Source organism: Raphanus sativus, chromosome 4, assembly GCF_000801105.2.
Source record: "Raphanus sativus cultivar WK10039 chromosome 4, ASM80110v3, whole genome shotgun sequence".
NCBI classification, from domain to species: domain Eukaryota; kingdom Viridiplantae; phylum Streptophyta; class Magnoliopsida; order Brassicales; family Brassicaceae; genus Raphanus; species Raphanus sativus.
This window is the reverse complement of record NC_079514.1, coordinates 34,573,011-34,600,626: the sequence shown is the minus strand read 5'-3', so window position 1 is coordinate 34,600,626 and position 27,616 is coordinate 34,573,011. Positions and strand designations below refer to the sequence as shown.

Sequence of the window (27,616 nt, the reverse complement as noted above, 5' to 3'; positions counted from 1 at the left end):
CACCCAGATTTCAGATTTCAAGATAAGGTCTAGGAAATTTCCGCCTCTCTTTCTCTGGGAGGACCTTACCTTTTCTTGTTGCTGTAACGTAGGTATGTTTCATTTTTAAGAGTGGAGAAATAGATACTGTATGTGCTAAACAAATTTTTATATTGAAGTTACGGCTCTAGATTATTTATCTTTTGTTTGATTCAAATATTCGAAATAAAAAACCTTTCCTTGAAATAATGAAACGAAGTCTTTTAAATCGTTGAAGAAAGATTTTCTGATTTTCTGATTTCCTGAATCTGCAAATAGCCTTGAATTAGACGTGTATTATCTATACAACTTATATTTATCATATATGTGTTAGCGCAGATTACATCTCGATACATAACTCGTTTTATCATGGTCATTTTTACTGATGCAGAACTTGCTAGGGAAAAAGAAAACGAAGATGAACAATTCAGAAACAAATTGTCCTTTGGCTCTTGTCACGGCTTCGAATGTACGCGAAGATACTCAGGTATTTGAACCTTTGCATATTGTGTCTTTTAGTCTCTCGTTAATATTGTAAACACAAATTATGGTAACAGTTTCAAATTTTTCTTCATGCCTTATTCGATCAATTAAAACTTTGTGCCATTATTATACATGTAAAAAAGAATATAATGCCCTAAATACATTAAAATTATCGCTTAAAATTATGGCCCTAAGCGATCCATTCTTTTGCCTATGCTTGGTATTTAGATATCCTTGTGGCTTAGTCCGGAAACACTAATGTGGTTTTGGTTCCTTTGTCCTTCCAAAGAATTTCAGTAATTAACTTAAACGTGGTTTTGATTTGATTTTAAAAAATATATATATTAGTTTATTTTGTTTTTTCTATTAAATATAGGAAAGTTTGAAGCAGAAATCCATAATTCTTCTAAACTCGATAGTCGATACCATAACATGTAATATTAGTTTCTTCCCAATTAGTTTGTGCATGTCTTGAAGATGGTGCAAAATATTTGAACAAAACATGTCGTTTTGTAGCGGATTGGTTTGGTTTATTTGCCTACTTTCCCTTCCTTATTTCATGCATAGAGAATTATCTGGTTCTAGCTATATCATCGTTAACTCATGAATATAGCTTTTTTTGTTAAATGTTCTACAGCTTGGCATCATGAGTAAATGCTGAAAAGGTCTGAACCTTTAATATATTAATTTTGTGCAGTGTCTTCGACAAGATTTATGCCCCACAGAATCTATCCATGATGGTACACAAGGTGATAATAACAAGAAGAAGCGTCGGGGACGTTCTCCAACTTCACCAAGCCAAAAACAGTTTATGAAGTTAAAACTCGCACATGACAGCTTCAGAAAATATAGACAGGTGAGTTCTAATTAACAATCAACTCTTATTCTCGATGGTTAATTTACACAATCAACCCTAATTTGGTCATGTTACTTTCTCTGACATTAATCGTACGCAATCCTCTTAAACATTTTTCAGTATCTTTCAGTGCCATTTATGAGAGCAAATGGCATGACCAAACCAGGGCTGCTAACTCTGGTAGGAAAAGATGGTGTAAAGTGGAAAGTGAATATGTATGAGGAGAGATTCGGAAGCTCACTGTGTCTTGGAAAGGGGTGGAAAGAGTTTGCTAAAGCAAATGGGTTAAAGACGGGTGAATACTTCACCTTGGAGTCAGCATGGAAAAATGAAATTCCTATGCTCAGCTTGGTCAACACAGAGTCTACCAGTGACAGAAAGCAGAGAGGAGAGTCTTCAAAAGCCATGGAGAAAGATAGAAGTACTGATACATCTTCAATCGTCCAAAACCGAGTAGTGACATTGGCCCTTGAAACTAAAGATGTCAAAGCATGTACATTGGTAAGTGTATTAAAACAAATATTGCAAAAGAGGTGGATTAGAAATTGTATCTTAAATTATATATTTTGCAGCATCTTCCAAGTGAATTCGTGACAACTATTGGCATCAAGAAGCTTGGAAAGATAACCTTGCTTGGCAAGGATGGAATGAAGTGGTGGGGATATCTTTTGTCAAGAAAGGGAACCGTGGCTATTGGAATTGGTTGGAGAAATTTCTGTGAGGCTAATGGTGTAAAGTTAGGTGATTCATTCAGCCTAGTATTCATTAATGAAGAAGAGGACACAGGTCCGATATTCAAGTTCTCTCCCAACTCCGGGAACTAATTAAGAAAAATTGTTTTAATTAAGTTTAAGTTTTTTTAAGCGATTTTTTTGCAAAGTTCTCGAGCAAAGGTCACGAAAAAATAAACCAATCCCTGCAATATATATATTAAAATTTAAAGTCATTAATAATCCAATTTATAAACACACTTAGAATTGTAATATACCATATCATAAATTTAAAATTAATTAATTTGTACCTGATAAAGCAAGATGGACGTTCTCGTCTAGGAGTTCTGCACATATAAATGGAAGTAGCCTCTCCATAAACACATGGCAGTCATGACTCTTCATGCCTGAAAACTTGCGCTTCTCCATATCAACACAGTTAGCTAAGTCGGAAGCATAACCATCTGGAAATTTTACCCCTACTTTCACACATTCCAATAAACTTTTTCTTGCGTTCTCATCCAGTGTGTAGGGAGGAAAAGGAGCTTGACCATCACTATCAACATGTAAGTGTTGCCGATCACAGAAAAGTTTTATATCCAATCTTGATTTGATTGTGTCTTTCGACTTGCCCTTCACACTCATAAGAGTATTCATGATGTTGTCGAAAAAATTCTTCTCAATATGCATAACATCAAGATTATGTCGAAGATTAAGATCCCTCCAGTACGGCAGCTCCCAGAATATGCTTTCCTTATGCCAGTTATGGGTCTTTCCATATCCAGGTTTCTTCTTATCGTGACCATTTCCACCACACTCAGACGTTTTTGGTGGATTGACACCTTTTAACCGCTCAGAATAAACTTGCTCACCACTCAAAGATTCAGGTGGAAATTCATTCATAGCATGTTTTCCCTTCAAGAAGTCCTTTTTGTTCTTCCTCAGTGGATGGCCACGAGGAAGAAATCTTCGATGACAATCAAACCAACATGTCTTCCTTCCATTCGGCAGATAAAAAGCCTTTGTATCTTCCATACAAATTGGACAAGACAACCTACCATGAGTCGTCCATCCTGAAAGCATCCCATATGCTGGAAAGTCGCTTATCGTCCAAAGAAGAACAGCTTTAAGATTAAAATTTTGATTCAAAGAGACATCGTATGCTCCAACTCCAGTAGACCACAGCTCTTTTAACTCCGCAATTAGAGGTTTGAGGAAGATATCTAGACTAGCTCGTGGGTGATTTGGCCCAGAATTCAAAATTGTGAGAAACAAATACTCTGGATTCATGCACATACCAGGAGGTAGATTATATGGAGTCAAGATCACTGGCCACAACGAATGATTACTAGACATCCCAAATGGATTGAATCCATCCGTACATAAGCCGAGATAAACATTACGGGGTTCCTCTGCAAACCCGGGATGTTGATCTTGAAAGTATTTCCACTCTGCTGCATCTGACGGATGAGACATTTCACCCTCCTTTGCTTGGTGCTCTGCATGCCATCTCATTGCTGCTGCTGTCTTCTTGCTCTGATAAAGTCTCTTCAATCTGTCAGCAATAGGTAGATACCACATACGACTATATGGCACTTTGGTTCTACGTCGTTCGTTTCTAGGCTTCCATCTTGGTGCATCACAAAACTGACACTTATCCCACTTTTCATCCTCTTTCCAGAAGATCATACAATTGTTAACACACACATCAATTGTATGGTACGGGAGACCTAAATTGCGCATCAACTTTTCTGTCTCGTAATGTGAACCGGTTGATTGGTTTCCAGCTGGTAAATAGTCTATCAACATGTCACATACCGAATCTACGCACTTTTCACTCAAATTATAATCCGCCTTATTTTGCATGATCCTAGAAGCCAATGATAATTGCGAGTGACCTTCTCGGCAACCATCATACAAAGGATTTTTCGCTCCTTCTAACAAGTCGTAGAATTTCTTCGAGTGATTGCATTCCGGATCAACTGGATTTTGACAACTATCACCATGTTGATAGTTATCAAAATTCACATTTTCACGAAATGCATCATTCACCATTTCCACATATCTATCTTCTACTGCATTACCAATGTGATCTTCACTACCACTTAAATGCGTCGAATCAGCATAACTTGTTCCTAGAGCCATATCGAGTTCTTCTCCATGCTTGTACCACACATAATAGTCGAGCATAAACCCTTTACTATATATATGTTTCCAATTTTTTTGCCCCGGAAGAAATTTCTCATTTTTGCAAACACTGCAAGGACAAAAGAATTTACCATTATTACTTTGTGTTAGAGGCTGACTGTTTGCAAATGTCATGAATTGCTCTACTCCCGATATGAACTCTTCCGAGAAGTTCCCCGTTTCTTCATCGATCCTCTTGTACATCCAATCTCGAAAGTTAGTGTAGTTGTAATTACCTCCCATTATGTCACTGAACGATTAGTTTTATTTTTTCTGATTTTTTTCTTTCTTTCACGCATGACACGAAGAAAAAATGCCTTCGTTGTGTGTATATATAAAAAGATTTCCGACTGTTTCCCTACTGATTTACGACTGATTTTAGTGACTGATTTATTTGGTCGTAAAAAGTTGTTACACCTAACATAGTAACGACATTCACGTGTTTATACCGGTTTTTTACGACCGACATGGGACTGTTTCACCTAATGTATATCAGTCGCTAAACAGTCACTATATTTCCCGACTAATTTACCGACCGTTTCTTACCGACTACATGTTAGTCCGTATTCAGTCGCTAATGAACGACTCTTTTGCTACTGGTTTTTGTAGTCGTTATTTACCGACGGATTGCCTACTGCTTTTGCTACTGTATTCTGTAGTCGTTATTTGGCGACTGATTCCCTACTGCATGTTTTGCGGTCGTAGAACAGTCTCTAATCAGTCGTAACCCAGTCAGTAAATTTAGTGACTACGTATGCAGTCAGTAAAATCAGTCGCCAAAAACGTGTTTTCTTGTAGTGTAAGAAAAATTGTTTTAATTAAAAGCATTTGAATTGACATTAGTCTTCCCTTCAAACAAAGACCATTTCGTTTGTTATGTGTTTTTCTTTTGCTAAATCGTTCGTTATGTTGTTCAGTTCTGATAAAAACTAATATCGATCGAATGGCCATATGATTATGTATCTCATATATTTTCATTAAAATGTGACTCCTGTTAACCTGTCTCTTGTCCAAGTTTGTTTGCTATTGAACGTTTAGTTTTGAACGTGGTAAACTTTCATCTTATCGCATCGTTTCACGTAAAGGTCAAACAATTGTCATACCCTAACAGTTTCTCATATTCCATATGTGAAACTTTTTTTATAAGTCTCTGTCCGTTTGATATCCTAAATCAAGTAAAGATAAATCCTAAATTCTGATCCAAATCTCAAACCCTAAATTTTGTAGCCTAAACTCAAGTTTTAAAACTTTCACATTTTTTTTTTGTTAACAATGTTAAAACTTTATTACCATTTTCAAGTTTTAGACAGAAATACAGAAGTTACAAGGAGCAGAGGATGCAAGAAATTAAACTAAACAACAACTCAATCTAAGCTAAACAAGACCAGCAACAACTACAAGCAAAGTAACAACCAGACCATAGGCTACACCAAACTCAGCACAAACTCTTGCCGCAAAATTGGAACCACAGTTAATACGAGAAGTCGAGAGCTGAACCCGGTAGATTTGGCAGTACCCGGTGAACAATTCCTAATGATTAGCTCCTCAAGAACAGCTCGAGAGAGACCTCCTTATCAGCAGCAACCATAGACAGTGAGCAACATCTGAGCAAGCTCATCTGCGTAGACAAAAATGAGCTTTATTTGGAAAAAGGACCACCTGAGATCGTCACATGCCATGGACCTACAACAAGCACTACAAGAATTTACTAGAATAGCTACTGATTATTTTGTAGCTAAAAAATATAATCTGTAGCTAAAATTGGTCAAGCAACGGATGGCAACAGATGAATTCCGTTGCCTCAGCGTCCACGCTAAACATGATTTGTAGCTAATCTGTAGCCAGCTAGCAACCGATTTGCAAGAGCAATATTCGTAGCCAGTTAGTGACGGTGAGGCTACCACTCATTCTGTTGCAATTAGCAACAACTTTGCTACAAACTTTCTATAGCTATAGAGCAATATTAACCAAAAAAAAAAGAAAAAATATAAATTACAAAATACAAATTAGAAACTAATACACTTTTATATATCGTAATTAGTTTACAAATTTGAACTGGTTTACAAAATTTAAACCAATCAATCAAACTAAACCAAAAAGACCCTCAAAATCTAAACCTAGCTTGCACTGCCCCTACAGTCGCTGGCACCGCCGCACCACCATTCCACTACCACGCCCCACTTCTCCTTCCCATTTCATCATTATATTCTCAGATCTGTAAACAAAACAAAGAATCAATTACAAATATTATAATAAAGAGGAAGAGATTGAGAGACCAGATAAGAGAAAGGGAAGCGAGATGACCTGTGGTAGTGGGGAGGTGAAGCCAACGCAGAGCTTGACCAAAGGCGAGTCTGTCGAACCTTCCCCGCCGCAGCTCATGCGCTTCGCCGTCTCCGCCGTGTGTTCTCTTCACCATATCCGCCGCAGGTCTTCTTCCTTCTGACTCGCGTCAAGTTTCGTTGATGAGGCTTTAATCATGGTCGAGAGAGAGTGAGGGTTGAATCTAATACAATTTACTTTTGTGTTTCTTCTAACTTAGCGAGAGAGAGAGAGAGTTGAATTAAGAAACATAATAGAACAAATTGATTCTAGACCATAGGATTAAATATATCAATGGCCAGAAATGACAATCTTAGTTTTGATAGATTGACCAATCAGAAAGAAAGTGGAGGATTCACAAAAGAATGATTTATAGCCTTTCGATTAAAATATAATCAATGGTCAAAACTTTTTTTTATTTAATACAGTAGTTTTTTTAGATATTATATTTAGGAGGGAAATGAGAAAATAGAGGCAATTAGTGGAGCCAGAATACTTACGAGAGATTGACTGGAGGCAAAATAACTAATGAAAAAATAATTGCGATGTTAAAATCAAAAAGAAAATATTTACAATAACCAAATTTATACATTTTAATAGTCTAATATAAATTTCTAACCAAGTTTTCTATTTTTTAACAACTTCTTATCTATAAATTCTTAACCCTAAACCACAATCCCTAAAATATAAACCCTATAACATAATTTCTAACTGAAGTAGTAACCAAATATTTAAACTTTTACATCACAAATTCATACATTTCTTAATCTTATATAAATTTCTAACAAATTATAATTTACTATTTTATAAGGATTTCTTAACTATAAAACATCTAACCCTTAATCATAAACCACAACCCCTAAAATCTAAACTAAATATTATGTCTCTTACTCAAGTATCAACCAAACACAAAACATCAAAATTAAAGTGTTTCAAACATATAACTCAAACTCACATTATCAAGCATTATTAGTTTCTAATGCAAATTTCATACATATAACACATACATATAAGTTAAGATACATAATTATTTATAGCCATATGTTGATAACTATAAAACTTTCTGCGACAATTTATTCCTCGCTAGTTAGTAGCTATTTAGCTACAGAATGCCTATGGATCATATTCGTAGCTAAATAGCTATAGATCGCTACAAATTAGCTACAACTTTAATATTTTTTTGTTCTGTCGCTTTCTCTCGCCACTTTCCTCGCTAATTTTTGTGGCTACGGAATTGTCGTCGCCAGTCCTTTGCTATTTTCTATTATTCTTGTAGTGAAGAGATAGAGAAAGCCAGCACCACATCAGAGAAGTGGACAGGAGACAGCCCTAGATCATGCTCCTGAAAGCTAACTAGCTCAGAACGAGAGCCACCGAGATGGAGAGTGGCGGTTGACAAGACCAGAAACCAACCACCTCTCCCGCACCCACCACAGAGAACCTGCAGCGGAACCTCCTAGTACGGACCGCAGCATCCCCGGAGCCTTTAGAAAACTTGACTGACCGACCTTAAAACACAAGTCGCCGGGACTTAAGAAAAACTAGCATAAGAACACCGAACCTCCACCGTCAAACAAGATCCAACACCGATGCAGACCAAGCGAGCCAGTTTACCCACCACGAGAAGGAGGAGCAAGGCGGTGAGAAAGGAACAACCCACTTCGAACGGCCAGATCTGACACCAAATCTAAACCGCCACTGCCTTACTCAACCAAAGAAACCGCTCGCCAAACCCGCCTCCATGCTTCACCGAAACTCCGAGCTAAGAACCGCCAGATCTGAAACCGCGGTGGCGAAAAAGCTTAGAGCTGCAAGAAAAGAAAGACAGATGAAAGACAGATGAAAGAGAATGAGGAAGGGCGAAAAAGAAGATAAGCAAAAAGGGGGAGGGGCAGCCGGAGATGGAGAGGAGGCCGCCGGCCACCCAGACACAATAGATCTAGATCTAGGGTTTTGGTCTTAAAACTTTCACATTGGTGGGGCAACATAGGAGTAATCTGAATAAAGGAAAGTTAAATGCTAAATCCAAACCTTAAACCATAACAATACAATGCCAGAGTATTAAGCTGACAAAAGAAATATTTAAATTTGAGCATTTATAAGTATTAAAGCTAAACCAAATCTAAAACCTAAATCTTAAAGTTGAGTTGCAGTACATTAGGTAACTTTGAGTAATAATTATGTGGTAAAGACAGTAAATCATATAATAACTTTGTAACAGAAATATGAGTTTCATATTTATTAAAATAGATCATGGTAACTTTTTTGTTGTGTAACTTGAGTTTAGTTTTAAATCAATTTAAAATATAAAATTAAAATATTAGAGAATAAATTAAAATATTAGTGAAAACTAAAAGATTAATTTATTTTAAAATAATTAATTAATAATAATAACTTTGTATTACTTTTAGAGTTACTAAAAATAGAAATTTACAAACTACTAATTATTGATATTATTAATTAGTTACATATTAATAATATAAATAAGTTAAAGAAAATAATAATAACTTCAGTTTTAATTTAATAATATGATAGTAATAGAAGCCCTATAAAAGTTGAAATGATGAAGAAGAAGAAGAGAAAGAGAGAGAGAAGACCAACAAAATGAAGAGTGTTGAGTAACATGTTTGATGTGGCAATACAACACTCTTTCATTGGCTGATCTTTTTGGGTGATGTGGATATCTTTAACGCTCTAGCTCAATCTCTTTTATATATTGGGATTTGAAAACAAGGGAATCAATTTGGGTGCAAAAAATTAATAAAAATGCATAATTATGTAAATGTGTTAGATGTTTGACAATGCCTACAAGACTTCCCACTGGCGGATTGAGATCATATTTGGACATGAGAATTTAGTTACCTTTCTCATACAAGTGGATGTAGGTCGATCCAACTGTTAAATTAATTTTATGTGCATTTTACTGCACATTTCTTTTTTCAATTTGGTTTTCCCTAAAATTTGATCCTCATGTGATCTTGACCTTTTTTTTTATTTTCTCAGCCATTATTCGACGACACATTTCTTATATATGTTTTCGTAGCTTTAGATATTTATAAGCATCAAAGACACAATTTCGTATTATATCCTAGAAAAGATTTTTGAACCCACGCATGTAGCTAATTTACATTGATAAATGCACTATTCATCAGCTTCATGTGTTTTTGTTTCCATGTTTGAGTAGTGAATTAATTAGTTGAAATTGATTTTTAGATTATGATAATATCATCTGGTTCTTCATTTAAGTTGTTTGTATGCTTAAACTTGACTAATCACCTATTTTATGATATCTATGTTTTTAATGCACTGAAAGTGACTGTTTAAATGTATTAGTTAACTTTGATTAGCGGAATAATCTTAGCAAATGGAAGTTGATGTTAGAAATTTCTTGAACAAATCGAACATGCTTATAATGCATGTTTAGGTTGTTGGATTCAACATAAGTTAAGTTTCACATGTCATCACATAGGGATCAGTACTTCAGTGAAAGTCTGATTTAATCAAGTTCTCTGAGTTCGAAATGGTTATTATTACATTTATTTGCTAGCAATCATTTTCATGATTTGAGTTTTTTTTTTTTTTTTGAGAATTTCCTGCTGCGAAATGTTTTAGTTTATAAATTTAAATCTCATTTTCATTATTTATTTACATTCTCTTTTTCAATATATTTTTTCATTTTAGCTCTATTTTTCTCCCGTAGATTGGTAGTATAACTTTTGTATGTGATGATTTGATCCCTAAATACTAATACAAATTGTTGTGTAGTACAGTGGTAGTATAGCTAGTCCAACTCAAACACATGTAACTTTGGAGTTCCTTCTGACAAATGATCGAAAAGATAAATGAATTTTGGTGAAATATGCAGGCTCATCGTACTCTTTTAATATTCTCCACATGCACCACCATATACAAGAAATGAGATATTACAGTCATCCCACTCCCAGAGTAAGTCTTATTGCACACCAAGACAATCACCCCTAATTAACTACGAACATATTAAAATCAAAGAAACATGAATATATGTGACAAATAAATTCATGCTTACAGTTAAATCATAAAGCACAAAAAAAAATATTAAGATTAAACATAACAACATAACTATATATACACGTCCATTAATTTAATTATTTTCTAGTAATACCTCTCTTTATTTAAAATTCAATTTCATTAATTTATTCCTTAATACACGTTCATAGATATAGTTCACATATCTTTTTCCAACAAAGGTTATAATAACCCTATATAGATTTGATATTCGAAAGCCAATTCAGTGGAATTGTATCAATATATATCATAGCAAAAAATCATATTCCGAGGACCATGTATAAGTTTATCAGCCATTATATTTTTTCTATTTGGAATATGTTGGATTGCAAAATTGAAAAATATCCTTACATCATTGCAATTCTCTTAACTAAGTAGTGAAAGCCGGGCATTCGGTTGGTATAGACACGTAATGAAAATATATAGCCCGGTGGGAATATCACATCCGTGTGATATGTAGGATCTTCGTATACTTTATTGTCCATATCAAAACTTCACATTTTCCATGTAAGGATAATAAAAAAAAATCAGATACCCAAGGATCTCATCATATTGTCGATTAAACCTTATTTTCTGCAAAACCATCTATTTTATTAAAGTATAAGTACTTTTTACTTTTGTTTGGCAACATAAATTTCAGAGTTAAAAAATTAGAATGTTGTTTGAACACAAAGATAACATCTATTTTTGGTTGGACTTCTATTTTTTATAAAATTGTTACCATAGAATTGGGCCACATTATTTAATTTGTTATTATCATCTATTTTGATAACTAGATTATTTATTGGGTCATTGTAATTATTGGTTGTTTATTATAATTATTGGTATTTATAGTTTTTATATAATACAAAGGTAAAAATATATTTTTCTCAAACAAGATTTGTTGTCCATTAATACGATATATATATATATATGTCATTATTAATTTAAATATTATATGGTTATAATATAAAAAACAATGCAAAAATATATATACTAACATTAGTATTTTTTCGTGTTACAAGTACATTAAATATAATAACAATCATATGATAGTAAAAACGTGGATCATCTTTATAAAATCCAATAGTTTCCAATTTGATATAAATTGATAATATTTTTACAAGTTAAAGTAAACACCCGCCCAATCAGACGGGTGAAGATCTAGTACTTCCTTGTAAAGATAAATCATTTCTTTCCAAACTCCATCTACATAAAGATATTTCCCATATTCTGACTTAGTGATGTGTAATATCTTCATGTACGTTTTTTGAATTGCTAATTTGTGCCTAAGCCCACATAGCTTCCTTAAACCCAAAAATAAAAACAATTGATCAGTGACATTATAATAATAATCTAGAAATTTTATATATAGGATTTCTATTTTAATAAATATAGGATTTTCAAATTATTTTAGATTATACGAAAATTGTTATCGAAATCCTTCATAATAATCAGAAAACAAAACTTGCAATCTTGTATGAAAACAAAATTTGCAATCTTTTATGTAGTAATACATATGATAAGAGTCAACCACAAAGTTGGTATTTTGTTTTCAATTTCAGTAATATATCTATACTTGTTGACCAGATTTTATAGTTTTCCATACTATTAACTTTGAATTAATTAATTTTGAATTAAATTCCAAAAAGACAACTAAGTTATTAAGCTTTGTCATATTTATATCATATACCCACTGCTGTAAACTAAGCACCCAGATTTCAGATTCGAGCTAAGGTCTAGGAAATTTCCGCCTCTCTTTCTCTGGGAGGACCTTACCTTTTCTTGTTGCCGTATCTTTAAGGTATGTTTCATTTCTAAGCGTGGAGAAACAGATCCTCTGTATGTGCTAAACAACATTTTATATTGAAATTACGGCTCTAGATTATTTATCTTTTATTTGATTCAAATATTCGAAATAAAAATCCTTTCCTTGAAAATAATGAAACGAAGTCTTTTAAATCGTTGAAGAAAGATTTTCTGATTTCTAATTTACAAAAAAAAGATTTTCTGATTTCCTGAATCTGCAAATAGCCTTGAATTAGACGTGTATTATCTATACAATTTATATTTATCATATATGTGTTAGCGCAGATTACATCTCGATACATAACTTGTTCTAACATGGTCATTTTTACTGATGCAGAACTTGCTAGGGAAAAAGAAAGCGAAGATGAACAATTCAGAAACAAATTGTCCTTTGGCTCTTGTCACGGCTTCGAATGTACGCAAAGATACTCAGGTATGTGTACGTTTTTGCATACTGTGTTTTAGTCTCTCGTTAATATTGTAAACAAAAATTATGGTAACAGGTGGTCAAACATTTTCAAAATTTTCTTGATGCCTTATATGATCACTTAAAACTTTGTGCCCTTATTATTCATGTAAAAATTTTATAGTGCCCTACATACCATTAAAATTATCTTTTAAAAACATCGTCCTAAGCGGTCCGTTCTCTCACCTATGCTTGGGACTAAGATCCCCTTGTGGTTTAGTCTGGAAAAAATGACGTGGTTTTGATTTGATTTCAAAAAATTTAAATATTAGTTTTTCTTTTATTAAACACCGGAAAGTTTAAAGCTGAAATCCATAATCCGTCTAAACTCGATACCAGAACATGTAATATTAGTTTTTTTCCCAATTAGTTTGTGCATGCATGTCTTGAAGATGGTGTAAAATATGTGAACAAAACATGTCGTTTTGTAGTGGATTGGTTTGGTTTATTTGCCTACTTTCCCTTCCTTATTTCATGCGTAGCAAGTATCTGGTTCTAGCTAAGTCATGAATAGAGCTTTTTGTTAAATGTTCTATAGCTTGGCATCATATGAGTAAATGCTGAAAAGGTCTGAACCTTTAATATATTTTGTGCAGTTTCTTCGACAAGATTTATGCCCCACAGAATCTATCCATGATGGTACACAAGGTGATAATAACAAGAAGAAGCGTCGGGGACGTCCTCCAACTTCACCAAGCCAAAAACAGTTTATGAGGTTAAAACTTGCACATGACAGCCTCATAATAGGTAGACAGGTGAGTTCTAATTAACAATCGACTCTTGTTCCCGATGGTTAGTTTACACGATCAACCCTAATTTGGTCATATTATTTACTCTGAAATTAATCTTACGTAATCCTCTTAAACATTTTTCAGTATGTTTCAGTGCCATTTATGAGAGCAAATGGCATGACCAAACCAGGGCTGCTAACTCTGGTAGGAAAAGATGGTGTAAAGTGGAAAGTGAATATAAGAGAGGAGAGATCCGGAAAAGCACTGTGTCTTGGAAAGGGATGGAGAGATTTTGCTAAAGCAAATGGGTTAAAGACGGGTGAATACTTCACCTTGGAGTTAGTATGGAAAAATGAAATTCCTATGCTCAGCTTGGTCAACACAGAGTCTACCAGTGATAAAAATCAGAGAGGAGAACCTTCAAAAGCCATGGAGAAAGAGAGAAGTACTGATACATCTTCAATCGTCCAAAACCGAGTAGTGACATTGGCCCTTGAAACTAAAGATGTCAAAGCATGTACATTGGTAAGTGTATTAAAACAAATATTGCAAAAGAGGTGGATTAGAAATGGTATCTTAAATTATATATTTTGCAGCATCTTCCAAGTGAATTCATGACAACTATTGGCATCAAGAAGCTTGGAATAATAACCTTGGTTGGCAAGGATGGAATGAAGTGGTGGGGATATATTTTGTCAAGAAATGGAACCGTGGCTGTTGGAATTGGTTGGAGAAATTTCTGTGAGGCTAATGGTGTAAAATTAGGTGACTCATTCAGCCTAGTATTCATTAAAGAAGAGGACACAGGTCCGGTATTCAAGTTCTGTCCCAACTCCGGGAACTAAGAAAAATTGTTTTAATTAAAAGCATTTGAATTGCCTTTAGTCTTCCCATCAAACAAAGTCTTTTCGTTTGTTATGTTTGTTTGTTTTCTTTTCGTTTGTTATGTTTTTCAGTTCTGATAAATAAGTAAATAACTAATATCCAAATGGCCATATGATTATGTTTCTCATATACTTTCATGAAACTGTGACTCATGTTATTGGACAAGCTGTCTATTGTCCAAGTTTGTTTGCTATTGAACGTTTAGTTTGAACGTGGTAAACTTTCATCTTATCGCATCGTTTCACGTAAGTTCAAACAATTGCATTTAGCAAAAAAAAAAAAAAAAAAAGTTCAAACAATTGTCTTTCATCAATCAGTTTTTTTTTGGCATACCCTAACACTTTCTCATATTCCATATGTGAAACTTTTTTATAAGTATAAGATAAATCCTAAATTCGGAGTCCAAACCTCAAACCCTAAGTTTTATAGCCTAAACTCAAATTTAAAACTTTCACAGTGGTGAGACAACATATGAGTAATCTAAATAAAGGAAAGTTAAATGTTAAATCCAATCCTTAAACCATAACAATACAATGACAGAGTATTAAACTGAAAAAAAGATAAACTTTGAGCATAAGTATTAAACCTAATTAAACCAAATCTAAAAACTAAATCTTAATCTTTAGTTGCAGTATATACGGTAGTTTGATGTAACTTTGAGTAATAATTATGTGGTAAAAGAGTAAATTATATAGTAACCTTGTAATAAATATATGAGTTACTTATTTGATTAAAATAGACCATGGTAACTTTTTGTTGTATAACTTATGAGTTTAGTTTTAAATCAAATTTAATATGAAATTAAAATATTAGAGAATAAATAAAAGATTAAATTATTTAAAATAATTAATTGATAATTACTTTTAGAAATTTTTTTAAAAATGAATAAATAAATATATTAACAATATAAATAAGTTAAAGAAATGAATAATAACTTCATTTTAATTTAAATCTGATAATAATAGAAGTCCTATAAAAGTTTTTCTAAATCAATAAAAAGCTGATAGTAATATATAATCTGTCCAAATGGTCCATACTTTTCTTAAAACCTTTAAAATTATAAAGAACTTAGAAAAAGAAATAATCAAATCCAGAAAATGTCTTCAAATAACACGTCGTATTTAACCTGTTGAGAAATTCTTCAAAACAGAAGATGCCAAAATTAATCAGTTACTTTTAGGCTTTTAGCATAAAATACAAGCAAAAAACTTGTCCCTTCGGGGACATCCGATAAAAAAAAAAATACAAGCAAAAAACTTTAATTGTAATTGTTTTACCTCTTCTTAGGTAAATATTTTTTTTTTTGAAACTGTTTAGAACATCTCCATTAGTGAGATTGGGCTCGAATTCCAAGACAATTTTTTTTTCTTTTTAATTTAAAGAAAAAAGAAAAAAAAGAGCGAAACCAATCGCGGGCCGCCACGTGGTGTGGGGCCCGCGAAACAGTTAAAAGACATGTTCATTCAGAAAAACTTTTAAGAGACATGTTCACTTAAAATATGGGCCCCACGATTTTTTTAATATTTTTTTTTTGGAACAATTAAGAGATTAGGGGTTTAAACCTTTAATGGAGATACTCTTAGGTAAAGAAGTTGATAATTTCAATGCAGGATATAGTTAAATATATAGTCAAACCACTGCAACAAAATAAGAACATTTCTGACAGAATACCGACCAATACAGATTTGCTTGAATTTGTCATAATTTCACTGGAATTTTTCAACGAACTTTTTTCATCCGAAAGTTTTCCACATAAAAGTATATTCGTTATGTACGATTTTCCAATGAACAATTTTATTTTCAAACGAATTTTTCGAACAGATTTCTGAAGAAAGGGTATATCCATCCATTATGTAAAAGTTGTAAATTCAAAATTCTTAACAAAAATTTTGTAGTTCGTCAGAAATCTGTTTGCGAGGAAGGCTTTAATAACTTTAGATAGCTTAAAGTCTGATTAAAATAAATCTAAGCTTTAAAGACTTTACAATTAATTTAAAACCTCTACGGTAACAATCAGACCCTAAAACAGCCATGAACGGATTATTTAGATGCGGACTGCTCGTCTTAAATCTCTAATAGAAAAATAAAGTATCCAATAAATATAATGAAAAGGGACAAGCTCTACAATAAATATGACAACGAAACGTCGTCTTCAAGTTGGTTTATTAAATTATTTTCTCCAGGGGATTGCAGAGTAGAGTTCTTAAAACCTTCTGAAGCTTCCGAAAATGTTGAATAAACGTTTCAAGCCTCTTCTTCCTGGCTTCCACACCCACTTGGTACATTCTCTCTTTCCCTTTTTACTATATCTGTCTATGTCTCTCATAGAAGCTAACTGAGAGGTTGGTATGGTTTTGTGTTTGCATGTTGCTTCAGAAAATTCCTGTAGCTTTCTTTTCCAAGTATATACAAGGAACAAATGAGCAGACGGCTGCGAAGCTGAGATCAAACGCGTCAAAGATAACCTGGGAAGTGAAAATAGAAGATGACGGCCGGAGACTCACTGATGGTTGGAAAGAGTTCGCTCTTGCGCACGATCTCCGAATCGGCGACATTCTCATTTTCAGACAAGAGAAAGACATGGCTTTCCACGTGACACTCTTGGGACCCAGTTGCTGTGAGATTCAATATGAGTCCTGTCCAGAAGAGGAGAACCACATCGGTCAGTTGTGTTCTGTCTCCGTGACTATGAATCTCTCTCTGTGCATATGGAAGTATAGAGAATCAGTTAGACTATTTGCATGTCACACTTTTTTTTTTGCATGTCACACTATTTGTATGTCACATTTGCATGTCAGACTTATCTCTTCCTTTACAGGGAATATACCAAAGAAAAATAATCCAAGAAAAGAAAAGGAGATTGCTTCACTAGATCCCTCTTGTTTTGTGGCCTTTGTCTCGCCTGCCACCTTACGTCATGACAAACTGGTATTCTACTGCTGATTTGAACAAAAGAACAAAACTCTTATACTAAGGTCTGAATTATATCAAAATGATGTTATGCTGTAATGAATTGTCAGAACCTACCAAAGAGTTTTGTGAGGGCAAATGGTCTACAGAAAAGATGTGGAGAGATTCTTCTGATGAATGAAAAGTGTAAATCATGGACGTTAGCTTTAAAACAAGAGCTATGTGGATCTACTTACATCAGACGAGGGTGGAGAAGTTTCTGTGGTGGCAATGGGCTTAAAACTGGAGGTCTCTACACTTTTAAACTAGTCCAAAGAGGGAGAACTCCGGTTCTTCGTTTGTCCTCCACAGACTCAGAGTTAGATGAAGAGAGCTCAGAAGGTGATGAGGTAGAACCGGAAAGTTATGAAGGGACCAAGACCAACTTCAGTGAGTTGTGTTCTTTCTCTCTCTAATTATTTATATGGAAATGTTTTGTAATCAGTTTGGCTGTTACATTACCAAATGGATTGATTTCTTCTTCTTTCAGAGAAGATTCAGAGGAAGAAGAATCCAAAAAGAGATGCAGAGTCTTCTTCACTAGATCACTCTTGTTAGAGCATGTTTATTGATGTGCCTTAAGAAGGGTTCTTAAAAGTAATTGCAATTAAAATAAAAGTAAAAAAGGAAAAAAGAGAAGGAACATACCTTAATTAAGCGAAGGAAGGAACGTTCCTTACTCTTTTACTGCACGTGTCGCTGCTTCTTGTGTTTCATCTGTTGTTTTTTCTCTCTCTCTCTCTTTCTTTTTTCTCGGTGGCCCACTTAAGGGACAATGAAGAGTTTTTGGCGTTAAACATGCTCTTATGTGGCTAATGTAACGCCTTCAAGCCTCCAAGAGAACAGACTGGTATGTACTCCTAATTTGAGCCAAAAACTCTCATTATAGTGTCTGAGTTTGATCAAAGATATGTTCTGTTGTAATGAATTTCCAGAATCTTTCAAAGAGTTTTGTAAGGGAAAATGGTCTAGAGACAAGAAGTGGAGAGATTGTTCTGATTAATGAAAAGGGTACTTCATGGAAGCTAAATTTAAAACGGAAGAATTCATGTGGAACTATGTATATCACACCAGGATGGAGAAGTTTCTGTAGGGTCAATGGACTTAGAGCTGGAAGTTACTTCACTTTCAAACTGATCCAAAGAAGAGGAACTCTTGTTCTACGTTTGTCTTCACAATTCGAAAACAAATTTGTGTCATTAACTCTTAAGCCTTCCAATCTCACAGGTTATTCACTGGTTAGTATCATCACTCCAAGCCACTTGTGTTTTGACCTTATGTCGAGTCTTGAATTTTGTATTTGAATCCTTTTTGCAGTTTCTTCCCTTACACTTCACCAAGAGACATGGCATCAATGAGAAAACTAAAATGACACTGATGGACAAAAGCGGTGTCAGATGGTTTACGAATCTGCGGTCTGAGAAAACAAGTGATAGAGTAAGATTGGTAGGCGGTTGGCGAGAGTTCTTTGAAGCTAACTGTGTGAAGATGGGTGAATCGACCATCTTGAAGCTGATATGGGAAGGAGACAAAAGTTGTGTCCTTAAGTTCTGGTCTAAGGTGAAACATGAGACCAAATGAAACTGTGTCTGAGTGTAATGTTTAAGCTTTTTGTAAGTCCCCACTGCCCAAGACAAATTTAAATGAATCAAGTGTGTGCTTTCTTTCTAATGTAAGATTTGTAATGATTGGCTTTAACTTAAGAAGTCCAATTGGGGATTTGTGAACGTTAGACTAACTTTGGTTCAAAATGTTGATGGGTTAAATTTTATATAATTTGAGATATTTTAATATTATAAAATTAGATAAAATTAAAATGTTGATTTGGTCGAATATGCTTCAAAAATCATATATAAATATAAATATATACTCTTTCCGTTTCAAAAAAATACATATTTTAGGGAAAAAAATTTGTTTCAAAAAGATACATTTTTATATTTTCAATACAATTTTTATCAAATAATAATAATTAATATTAAATTTCAAGAAAAATAATTATATTTACTGAATTTTTATTGGTTTAAAATCATTAAAAATAGATAATCACAGAAAATTATGCATTTAATACTTAAATTTAATATATTTTATTAGTCTGTGTGAAAAAAAACAAAACATGTAACATCTTGAAATGGAAGGAGTATAAAATAACTAAATCTTAATAACTATAATAACTAGTCATTATCTTACTTTCATTTGTTTTAAAATATTTTTTTTAGTAACACCATTTGTTTTAAAGTTTTTTTTGGCAACCATTTGTTTTAAAGTTTTTAGTCGTAATTTATATGAATAAAAAATAATATAATATTGTGACTATAATAACTAAATCGTAATAATTATAATAACTAGTAATAAAATTATATTGTTGTCTGAGTTAAACCTTTACTTTTAGATATAAAAATTTGGATTGTCTGGTTATCAATTTTTTTGTATGTTATATATATAATATTGTTTTGAAAAAAAAATAACTAAATGACGATAGTTTGAAGTTGCATGGACAGACTGATAATCTTTTGAAATCTCACACATATGAAAATTTACAAAATAACAATTATATAATTGACTAATAAACCACATACTTTTTAAATAGTTTATATATTTTGAATAGTGTTGCTCGAGTTTACTACTTTTTTAAAAGAATTTTGGGTATTTCAAACATTGGTTATAACCCGATTTGAACCAAACCAAAAAAATCGAACTGAGTCTTATTCAAAAATTAGTAAATTCAAATGGGATTTATGAGAATGGTTTGTGAAGCGAATGGCCTAAAGTTGGGATAAGTTTTGCTAAGCGAATGGCTTTTTTTGTAACACAAGCGAATGGCTTAAAGTTAGAGAATCTTTCACTTTGGAATTTAATTAACATGACAACGCAGCTCCTGTCTTTTGAGTTATGTTCTCATGAGACTAGTAAATGCAAATAGGTTAGTTAGAAACAGAAATATGTAAGATGGAGAGACCAAGGCTTCAAGTGAAAAGAAGAAGCTGTACAATAAATAAGAGTGTTAAAGATCACTTGTTTGACTTTAAGTCTTTAACCAACCAAAACGAAAGAAGCCTACAATAAATGATCGCTGTCTTCAAGTTGGGTTATTTACATTTTTTTTTTTTGGGTTATTTACATTGTTTCCCCCAAGAATTGAAGCCCTATAGTTCGAGAGTCTCAGAGCTTCTGAAGTTTATGAGGATGGCGCATAAACGTTTCTTCAAGCCTCTTCTTCCTGGCTTCCACAGCCACTTGGTACTCTCTCTCTTTCCCTTTTTCTATATCTGTCCATGTCTCTCTCTAAAAAGCTAACTGAGAGATGGGTTTGGTTTTGTAACTGCATGTTTCTTCAGACAATTCCTGTAGCTTTCTTTTCCAAGTATATACAAGGAAAAAATGAGTACCATACGGCGAAGCTGAGATCAGACGCGTCAAATATAACCTGGGAAGTGAAAATAGAAGATGGCCAGAAACTCACTGATGGTTGGAAAGAGTTCGCTCTTGCACACGATCTCCGTATCGGCGACATTCTCATTTTCAGGCAAGAGAAAGACATGGCTTTCCACGTAACACTCTTGGGACCTAGTGCCTGTGAGATTCAGTATGAGTCGTGTTCAGAAGAAGAGAATAACCTCGGTGAGTTTGTGTTCTGTCTCTGTCTAAAACACTGAATCTTAGACTGGCTTTTAAAAAATGTGCTCCAACTAACAAAGTTTTAAACTGTAATATGCATGTAGAAGCAGAGAGAATCAGTTTGACTATTTGCATGTTGAGATTTATTTTTTTTTCTTTTTTTTCAGGGAATATTCCAAATAAGAAGAATTCAGAAAGGCAGACAGAGTCTTCTTCACTAGGTCCCTCTTGTTTTTTGGCTAATATCTGGCCTTCGTCCCTACGCTATGACACATTGGTATTCTACTCTTCATTTGAACAAGCAAGAAAAACATACACTAAGATCAAATATATATCAAAAAGTCATGTTGTATTTGTAATGAATTTTCAGAACCTACCAAAGAGTTTTGTGAGGGCAAATGGTCTAGAGACAAGCTGTGGAGGAGAGATTGTTCTGATGAATGAGAAGGGTAGATCATGGACTTTAGTTATAAATCAAAAGCTAAGTGGGACTACTTACATCAGACGAGGGTGGAGAAGTTTCTGTATTGCCAATGGGCTTAAAACTGGAGGTGTCTACACTTTCAAACTAATCCAGAGAGGGGGAGCTCCGGTTCTTCGTTTGTCCTCCATAGAGTCAAAGTCAGAGTCAGAAGAGAGAAACATCGGTGAGTTAGGTTCTGTGTCTCTCTGACTCCTGGCTCTCAGACATATAATAATGGTGCTCATTTTGGAAATATGAACCTGTAAGTAGAGATAATCCGTTTGACTGTTACATACTTACATTACCACTTGAATTGTTTTGTTTTTTTCAGAGAAGATTCAGAGGAAGAAAGCAGAGTCTTCTTCACTAGATCCCTCTTGTTTTGTGGCTAATATCTCGCGTGCAACCCTACGTTATGACACACTGGTATTCTTCTATTCTTAATTATATATATACCATGGTGTGAATTAGATAGAACTCATGCTGTGTTATAAATGATTTTATTCAGAGTCTTCCAATGAAATTTTCAAGGGAAAATGGTCTAGACACAAGATGTGGAGAGATTGTTCTGATGAATGACAAGGGTGGAACGTGGAAGCTAAAGCTGAAACGAAAGAGATCATGTGGAACTATGTATATCACACGAGGGTGGAGAAGTTTCTGTAGTGCAAATGGACTTAGAGCTGGAACTTCTTTCACTTTCAAACTGATAAAAAGAGGAGGAACTCTGGCTCTACGTTTGACCCCTAAAGAGAGAGAAGATTGCTCATCAGAAGCTAATGAAGTAGAGTCTCTTTCCACAGAACCAGAAAGCGACGAAGAGAGCAGCCAAGATGTGGAAAAAATCAAGAAACATAGATCGACATGGAAAGCTTCATCTTCACAATCCCAAAACCGATTTGTGACACTAACGCTTAGACGTTTCAATCTTGAAAAGTATTCACTGGTTAGTGTTATCATCACTTGAAAAGCCCTTTGTCATTTTAAGTTCTGTTCAGTCTTGAATCCTTTTATTTTGGAATCTTTATTGCAGTTTCTTCCCTTACGCTTCACCAGGTGGCACGGCATCGACGAAGAAACTAAAATGACACTGTTGGACAAAAACGGTGTCAAGTGGTCGACGGTTCTGCGGTCTGGGAAAACTAATAATGACAAAATAAGATTGGTAGGAGGTTGGCAAGCGTTCTTCAAAGCCAACTGTGTGAAGACGGGTGAATCTATCATTGTGAAGCTGATATGGGAAGGAGACAAAACTTGTGTCCTCAAGTTCTGCTCTAAGATAAAGCATGAGTAGACCAAATGAAACTGTATCTGTGTACTATATGCTGTTATCTTGCTTTTTAAGTAACCATGACGAATTAAAATGAATCAACGTTTGGCTTTTTTTGTAGTTTGGGATTTGTGAATGTTTTTTTATTTTTGTAAACGGGGATTTGTGAAATGTTGTTTTACCTTTTGTAGAAAGTAATCAAACATCACACAAAAACAACACCAAAGAGAAACACTAAAAAACATCAAAGCATTGACATAAATAATCAAAAATTTTATAGTATCTTCCGCTGAAAAAAAAGAAGCTTTAACAATCACAAATGTAACTGAAAGGCAGGTTGTATCATTAGAGAGGAAGATGTGACTTTTAATTGGGGACCAGGGCAGCCAATTGGATCCTGAGTATTATTTATCACCATTGGACGCATGCAGAGTTTTAAGTTACAGACGAGACTCCGATGTAGTAGCTTCAGTTTAAATGCTTTTGACAGTCAGTTGCATGTGAAGTGCAGATTAGAACCACTAGCATCACTCTTCATATAGTTGCAAAATTGAGACATTATGACTCTAGGGCTGGGCATTTTATCCGTTAAATTTGATTCGATTCGTTATCCGTTACTATTCGATCCGAAAATTTCGAATATCCGTAAGCTTTCGAAGCAAATCAAATATTCAAACTCAATATCCGTTAAAATCGAAGCAAATCACAAATACTAAAATTTTGGGAAGCGAATATCCGATCCGATCCGTCAATATATAAATACATGTATATTTTGATTATATTTAAAGTTTTAGATATATAAAATTATATAATTATTATTCTTAACATATGATTTGACAGATTCTATTCACATTATTACTTATATAAAAGTATTACATAAAAAGAAGAAAAAACATTTATGACAATTATAATATTTTTCTTAAGTTTTGTATTATTATAATTGTTAACTAAGTTTAAAAATTTACAAAATATGTAGATTCACTATATTTGTTAAGCAAAAAAAATATTTTACAAAACAAATTTGTATTGAATTTTTAAGATTATTTGTAATAATAAAAAAATGAGATATCCGTAAGTATACGCAAATATCCGCAAATATCTATTTATTTTTCGGATATCCGTTTTTCCGAATATTCGTATTTTTCCGAAGCAAAGCAAATCAAAAAATTAGATATCCATAACATTCGAAGCAAATCACTAATACCTTCAAAAACCTGGATATTCGATCCGCGCCCAGGATGAGATTAAGACTGGTATCTGCCTGGTCAACTGGATCTGTCTTGCATGTTGCAAGTTCCAATGGGAGATTTACTAACTGCGAACAAAGCCCAGAGTCTTTTAAGGCGTTTCTTGTGGTTGGACCAAAAATTGTCAAATTTACCGGGCAAACCAATCGCAACATTCCTGCCAAACACCATTGTTTTTAAAACCTGACCGGCGAGCGAACCGGAAACTTTTTGGGTCATGGGTCAATGTGGTTCGACCTGGTTCGATTGGGTTCGACCGGATTTGATGTATTAAACTAAATTTAATAATATTTTGTATATAATATGCATATTTTAGAAAATAGCAAACTGAAATGTAATAAAAAAAATAAAAAATCTAATAGTTCAAATTTAAATGGTTTTTATCACTATAAATTTTTATCATCTTTCAAAAAAATTATACACATTAATGCAAAGTTGGGACGGTTGTTTATTTTCACTGTGACAATTACTGTTTTTCTGTGTTTGAATTTGGTGGAAATCATATTTATTGATCATTTTTTTCTATTACTTAGTACATCGCAAAAGTTTTACAAAGACATCAAAGACACCAAAGTATAAAATACCTTGTGAATTACAGTCTTGTAGAGACGTCAGGGACTCAAAGGAAAAAAACGTCAAATATGACAATACCTTATGAATTACAGTTTATCACAAATCCTATTTTTTTTCTTAAACTAATTATTTTATTAATTTTTTTTTGTTTTCTATACGAACCAGGGTTTTGCCGGTTCGTTGGGTCGCCGGTTCCCGGGTTTTTAACGGTTCAATATGAGTTTTTAACAGGGTCAATGTTAGTTGGGTTTTAGCATTAACCCAACCCGGTTTAGTATCCGATTCACGGTTGAACCCGGTCCGACCACCGGTTCGGTCCGGGTTTAACAACACTGCTTATAACATATTGGAACTAGTATGCAATATGGGGGTTACATGCCTGTGCGGTCTTATCAAGTATTATTCAAATTAACAGAAAGAAAAGAAACAAATTGTGGTTTGAATGGAAACAATATTTCCCGAAAGATGCGCCTTCATGCTCAACAGAAAATGATCTAAAATGAAGAATGAAATCACCAAACGAATTAATAATCAACCTTTGTTAGACTCACAATACACTAATGATGCCAAAGTTGCAACATTTATATGAACACATAACTTTTGAATAAATTTAAATAACGCAGTCTTCCAACAATCTCTCACTCTTACATGCAAATCTCTATGGAAAAAAAGACAAAGCTTGATGAAGTCAATCAGTAGCAAAACAACTCTCCTGGATACTCTTATCAATGATTGGATCTGAATGGACCTCCTGCTTGAGATTCTGTTAATTAAATCTCAAATAAATTTCAATTTAAAAGGGATCAAACCACATAACGAATCTCAAGAATCAACAAAAGTTCGTCCCACTTGATGAAGCTAGTCAATAGAAAATCTCAGAAATATCTGATAACCGAAATGATAAAATCTTATGTTCCAAAAGCCAAATGAATTTCAATCTCAACGTTGCAAGGATCAAGCTTGATGGAACACGCTTTGACATCAATAGTTGTAATTACACTGCTGAGGACTTTCTATCATAGTTTCACCCCCAAAACGCCAGAACATAACTAAAGCCCAATACTGTAAGATATAAACACGTTATGGAGGGAAGATTTACTCTGTTTCATGAGAAAGCCGACAAGTTGATATACCTGAGGCCACCCTCAAATGTTCTCAGAGATTAGCCAACGAGCATCATAATGTATAAGAATAACAAAACAAAACATCAAAACTCAAAGAGGGCCATCAGATAGGAGCGAAAGACTATTGCTACTGATTATGTAATCATGGAGATTATATCATCTGAACTATGCATTATTATTCCTCACTTGACCCTTTCTCGTAATAAAAACCAAACAATGCAGGATGTAATAGATCGGCCTCAGTAAAAAGATTATGCTTATCAACACGGACTAATTTAGACATATGCTTGTCTTAATCGTTTTAATCATCGGCCGATGCTAATAACAGAATGGACAAAACAGAACAATAAAAAAAAACAATTAGGACTCAGAATATAACAGAATGGTCGGCAAATAGACCTTTTACGGCCGATATTACGACGAACGAGACCTTTTTCTATCGTCACTGTCCTCTGAAAACAAAATCAATTTCACAATTAAAAAAAAACAAATATAATGGGAAGTAATCTCAGTAAAGCCAGCGTTTTTCACATCAAAGTAATTAAAACTCAGACGGTAATTCCATATTTTTTGCAATAATCATCATCGATTCCTTCCCACTAATCAAATTAAATACAATTATGAGATTAAGAAATGTAATCGCCGAAATGGCCCCGTAGATCAGAAGATCAACAGGTTCCTATCAGAAAAAGCGAAACACAAACATCTGTTTATGTCCAATGTAGCATCGACGATCACAGCCACGAATAGCTATCGTCGACGTGGCATCGGACAGTTTCCATCAGAATCAGAAAAAAATAAGCTTCGAACTCGATCCGGAAGACGCTTAACGTAATCAAACAAGAGAAAACTCGTATAGGATGAAATTGAATTTAATCGTGGTTCAATCCGCCGCTGAATGGGATAACAGAAGAGAAGAGTATAAACAATAATGTTTGACAAAGAAGAGAAACTCGATTTATAAAGAGAGTGTAGGAGGCGGCATAACACAAAAACCCTAAAACACAGAAGCTTAGTTATAATTTCGAGGTAATTTTTAATATATTTTTTACCATTTTACCTTTTTCGTTAATTTTATCAATACTATTAATTCTTCAACATGTCCAATTGATATGGGGTTATGTCCAATTTTTTAAAAAAACTGATTTTTATATAACTGTTTATGTGTATATATATATAACGACATCTAAAAATATTAGCTTATCTACAACTGCTAAATATAACTGCTACCCCATATCGTTTCTATTTTTGGGTGGTAAAGTAGCTTCACCAACACAAATAAAACTCCACGTTACAATATTGGGCCAACTTCTCGAACTATGATTGGATTTTTTTTAAAAAAAATATCCGACTTTATTTGGATTTCTACTTTGGCTGGGATTTTTTTTTTTGAAAATTGGCTGGGATCTTTTTACTGCGAAATTTACATCGTAGTCCGAATGTAAATTTCGTTTGCTGGGATTTTTTTGTTTCGTTTTGTTTATGTGTTTATATGTTCCTCCTTTGCTCTGTTTCAAAACACTAATCACGAAAGATTGAGTTGTTCTATTTTGTTGGTTGCTTGATTCGTTGCTCAAGAGAGTTAATACCTAACTCCGTCTTTAGATTGGACATAGGAGTATAGGTTCTCTTTCGGTGAAGTTTCGAGATGATTCTATTGTTTGAAGCATGGTGTGTTGATTCAGTCCTTTGGTCGCGTTAGATAGAAATTATGTAGATTAAGATGCAACAAACAATGGAAGACTCTTTTCTCAAAAAACAAACAAACAATGGAAGACTGAATTTCATGGTTAATGCTACAGGTTTTGTCAGAGATGATGGGCTTTCATGGATTTTCCATTGGAGCCGGGAAAGAATAGCAGTGGAGAAGAAGACTCTGGCTATT

At 33.8% G+C, this 27,616-nt stretch overlaps 5 protein-coding genes, 1 long non-coding RNA gene and 4 other non-coding genes across 10 annotated transcripts; 4 read left to right on the top strand and 6 right to left on the bottom strand.

Annotated features, from left to right (window-relative positions):
* Nucleotides 1–403: 403 nt before the first annotated feature.
* Nucleotides 404–2,181, top strand: LOC108850793 (B3 domain-containing protein REM12-like). Its single transcript, XM_018624270.2, has 4 exons — nt 404–505; nt 1,199–1,357; nt 1,478–1,858; nt 1,930–2,181. Exons 1-4 carry the CDS (start codon nt 404–406, stop codon nt 2,179–2,181), a joined length of 894 nt encoding a protein of 297 aa, XP_018479772.1.
* A 186-nt stretch (nt 2,182–2,367) lies between these two features.
* LOC108850791 (uncharacterized) lies at nt 2,368–4,497 on the bottom strand. The gene has a single exon (XM_018624269.1). The coding sequence runs from the start codon at nt 4,495–4,497 to the stop codon at nt 2,368–2,370; it is 2,130 nt and encodes a 709-aa protein (XP_018479771.1).
* A 1,763-nt stretch (nt 4,498–6,260) lies between these two features.
* LOC108855376 (uncharacterized) lies at nt 6,261–7,008 on the bottom strand. The gene is made up of 2 exons (XR_001950024.2): nt 6,559–7,008; nt 6,261–6,469 (listed from the first exon to the last, which is right to left on the bottom strand). It is a non-coding gene; the product is annotated as an uncharacterized LOC108855376 (long non-coding RNA).
* A 5,731-nt stretch (nt 7,009–12,739) lies between these two features.
* LOC108850790 (B3 domain-containing protein REM12-like) lies at nt 12,740–14,450 on the top strand. Its single transcript, XM_018624268.1, has 4 exons — nt 12,740–12,841; nt 13,471–13,629; nt 13,750–14,130; nt 14,202–14,450. The coding sequence occupies exons 1-4, from the start codon at nt 12,740–12,742 to the stop codon at nt 14,448–14,450; spliced, it is 891 nt and encodes a 296-aa protein (XP_018479770.1).
* Nucleotides 14,451–16,685: 2,235 nt separating this feature from the next.
* On the top strand, nt 16,686–19,191 carry LOC108855372 (putative B3 domain-containing protein REM15). The gene is made up of 8 exons (XM_018629181.2): nt 16,686–16,769; nt 16,867–17,152; nt 17,309–17,418; nt 17,511–17,829; nt 17,930–17,993; nt 18,244–18,289; nt 18,375–18,677; nt 18,757–19,191. Exons 1-8 carry the CDS (start codon nt 16,719–16,721, stop codon nt 19,018–19,020), a joined length of 1,443 nt encoding a protein of 480 aa, XP_018484683.1. The 5' UTR covers nt 16,686–16,718; the 3' UTR covers nt 19,021–19,191.
* A 1,375-nt stretch (nt 19,192–20,566) lies between these two features.
* On the top strand, nt 20,567–22,942 carry LOC108855371 (B3 domain-containing protein REM14-like). The gene is made up of 7 exons (XM_018629180.2): nt 20,567–20,676; nt 20,775–21,057; nt 21,222–21,331; nt 21,425–21,701; nt 21,849–21,943; nt 22,026–22,463; nt 22,551–22,942. The coding sequence occupies exons 1-7, from the start codon at nt 20,617–20,619 to the stop codon at nt 22,809–22,811; spliced, it is 1,524 nt and encodes a 507-aa protein (XP_018484682.1). The 5' UTR covers nt 20,567–20,616; the 3' UTR covers nt 22,812–22,942.
* A 2,884-nt stretch (nt 22,943–25,826) lies between these two features.
* On the bottom strand, nt 25,827–25,926 carry LOC130512187 (small nucleolar RNA snR60/Z15/Z230/Z193/J17). Its single transcript, XR_008945745.1, has one exon. It is a non-coding gene; the product is annotated as a small nucleolar RNA snR60/Z15/Z230/Z193/J17 (small nucleolar RNA).
* A 168-nt stretch (nt 25,927–26,094) lies between these two features.
* LOC130512192 (small nucleolar RNA Z43) lies at nt 26,095–26,182 on the bottom strand. Its single transcript, XR_008945750.1, has one exon. It is a non-coding gene; the product is annotated as a small nucleolar RNA Z43 (small nucleolar RNA).
* Nucleotides 26,183–26,237: 55 nt separating this feature from the next.
* On the bottom strand, nt 26,238–26,320 carry LOC130512176 (small nucleolar RNA snoZ7/snoR77). The gene has a single exon (XR_008945736.1). It is a non-coding gene; the product is annotated as a small nucleolar RNA snoZ7/snoR77 (small nucleolar RNA).
* Nucleotides 26,321–26,362: 42 nt separating this feature from the next.
* Nucleotides 26,363–26,505, bottom strand: LOC130512234 (small nucleolar RNA snoR2/U65). The gene has a single exon (XR_008945791.1). It is a non-coding gene; the product is annotated as a small nucleolar RNA snoR2/U65 (small nucleolar RNA).
* Nucleotides 26,506–27,616: the final 1,111 nt, after the last annotated feature.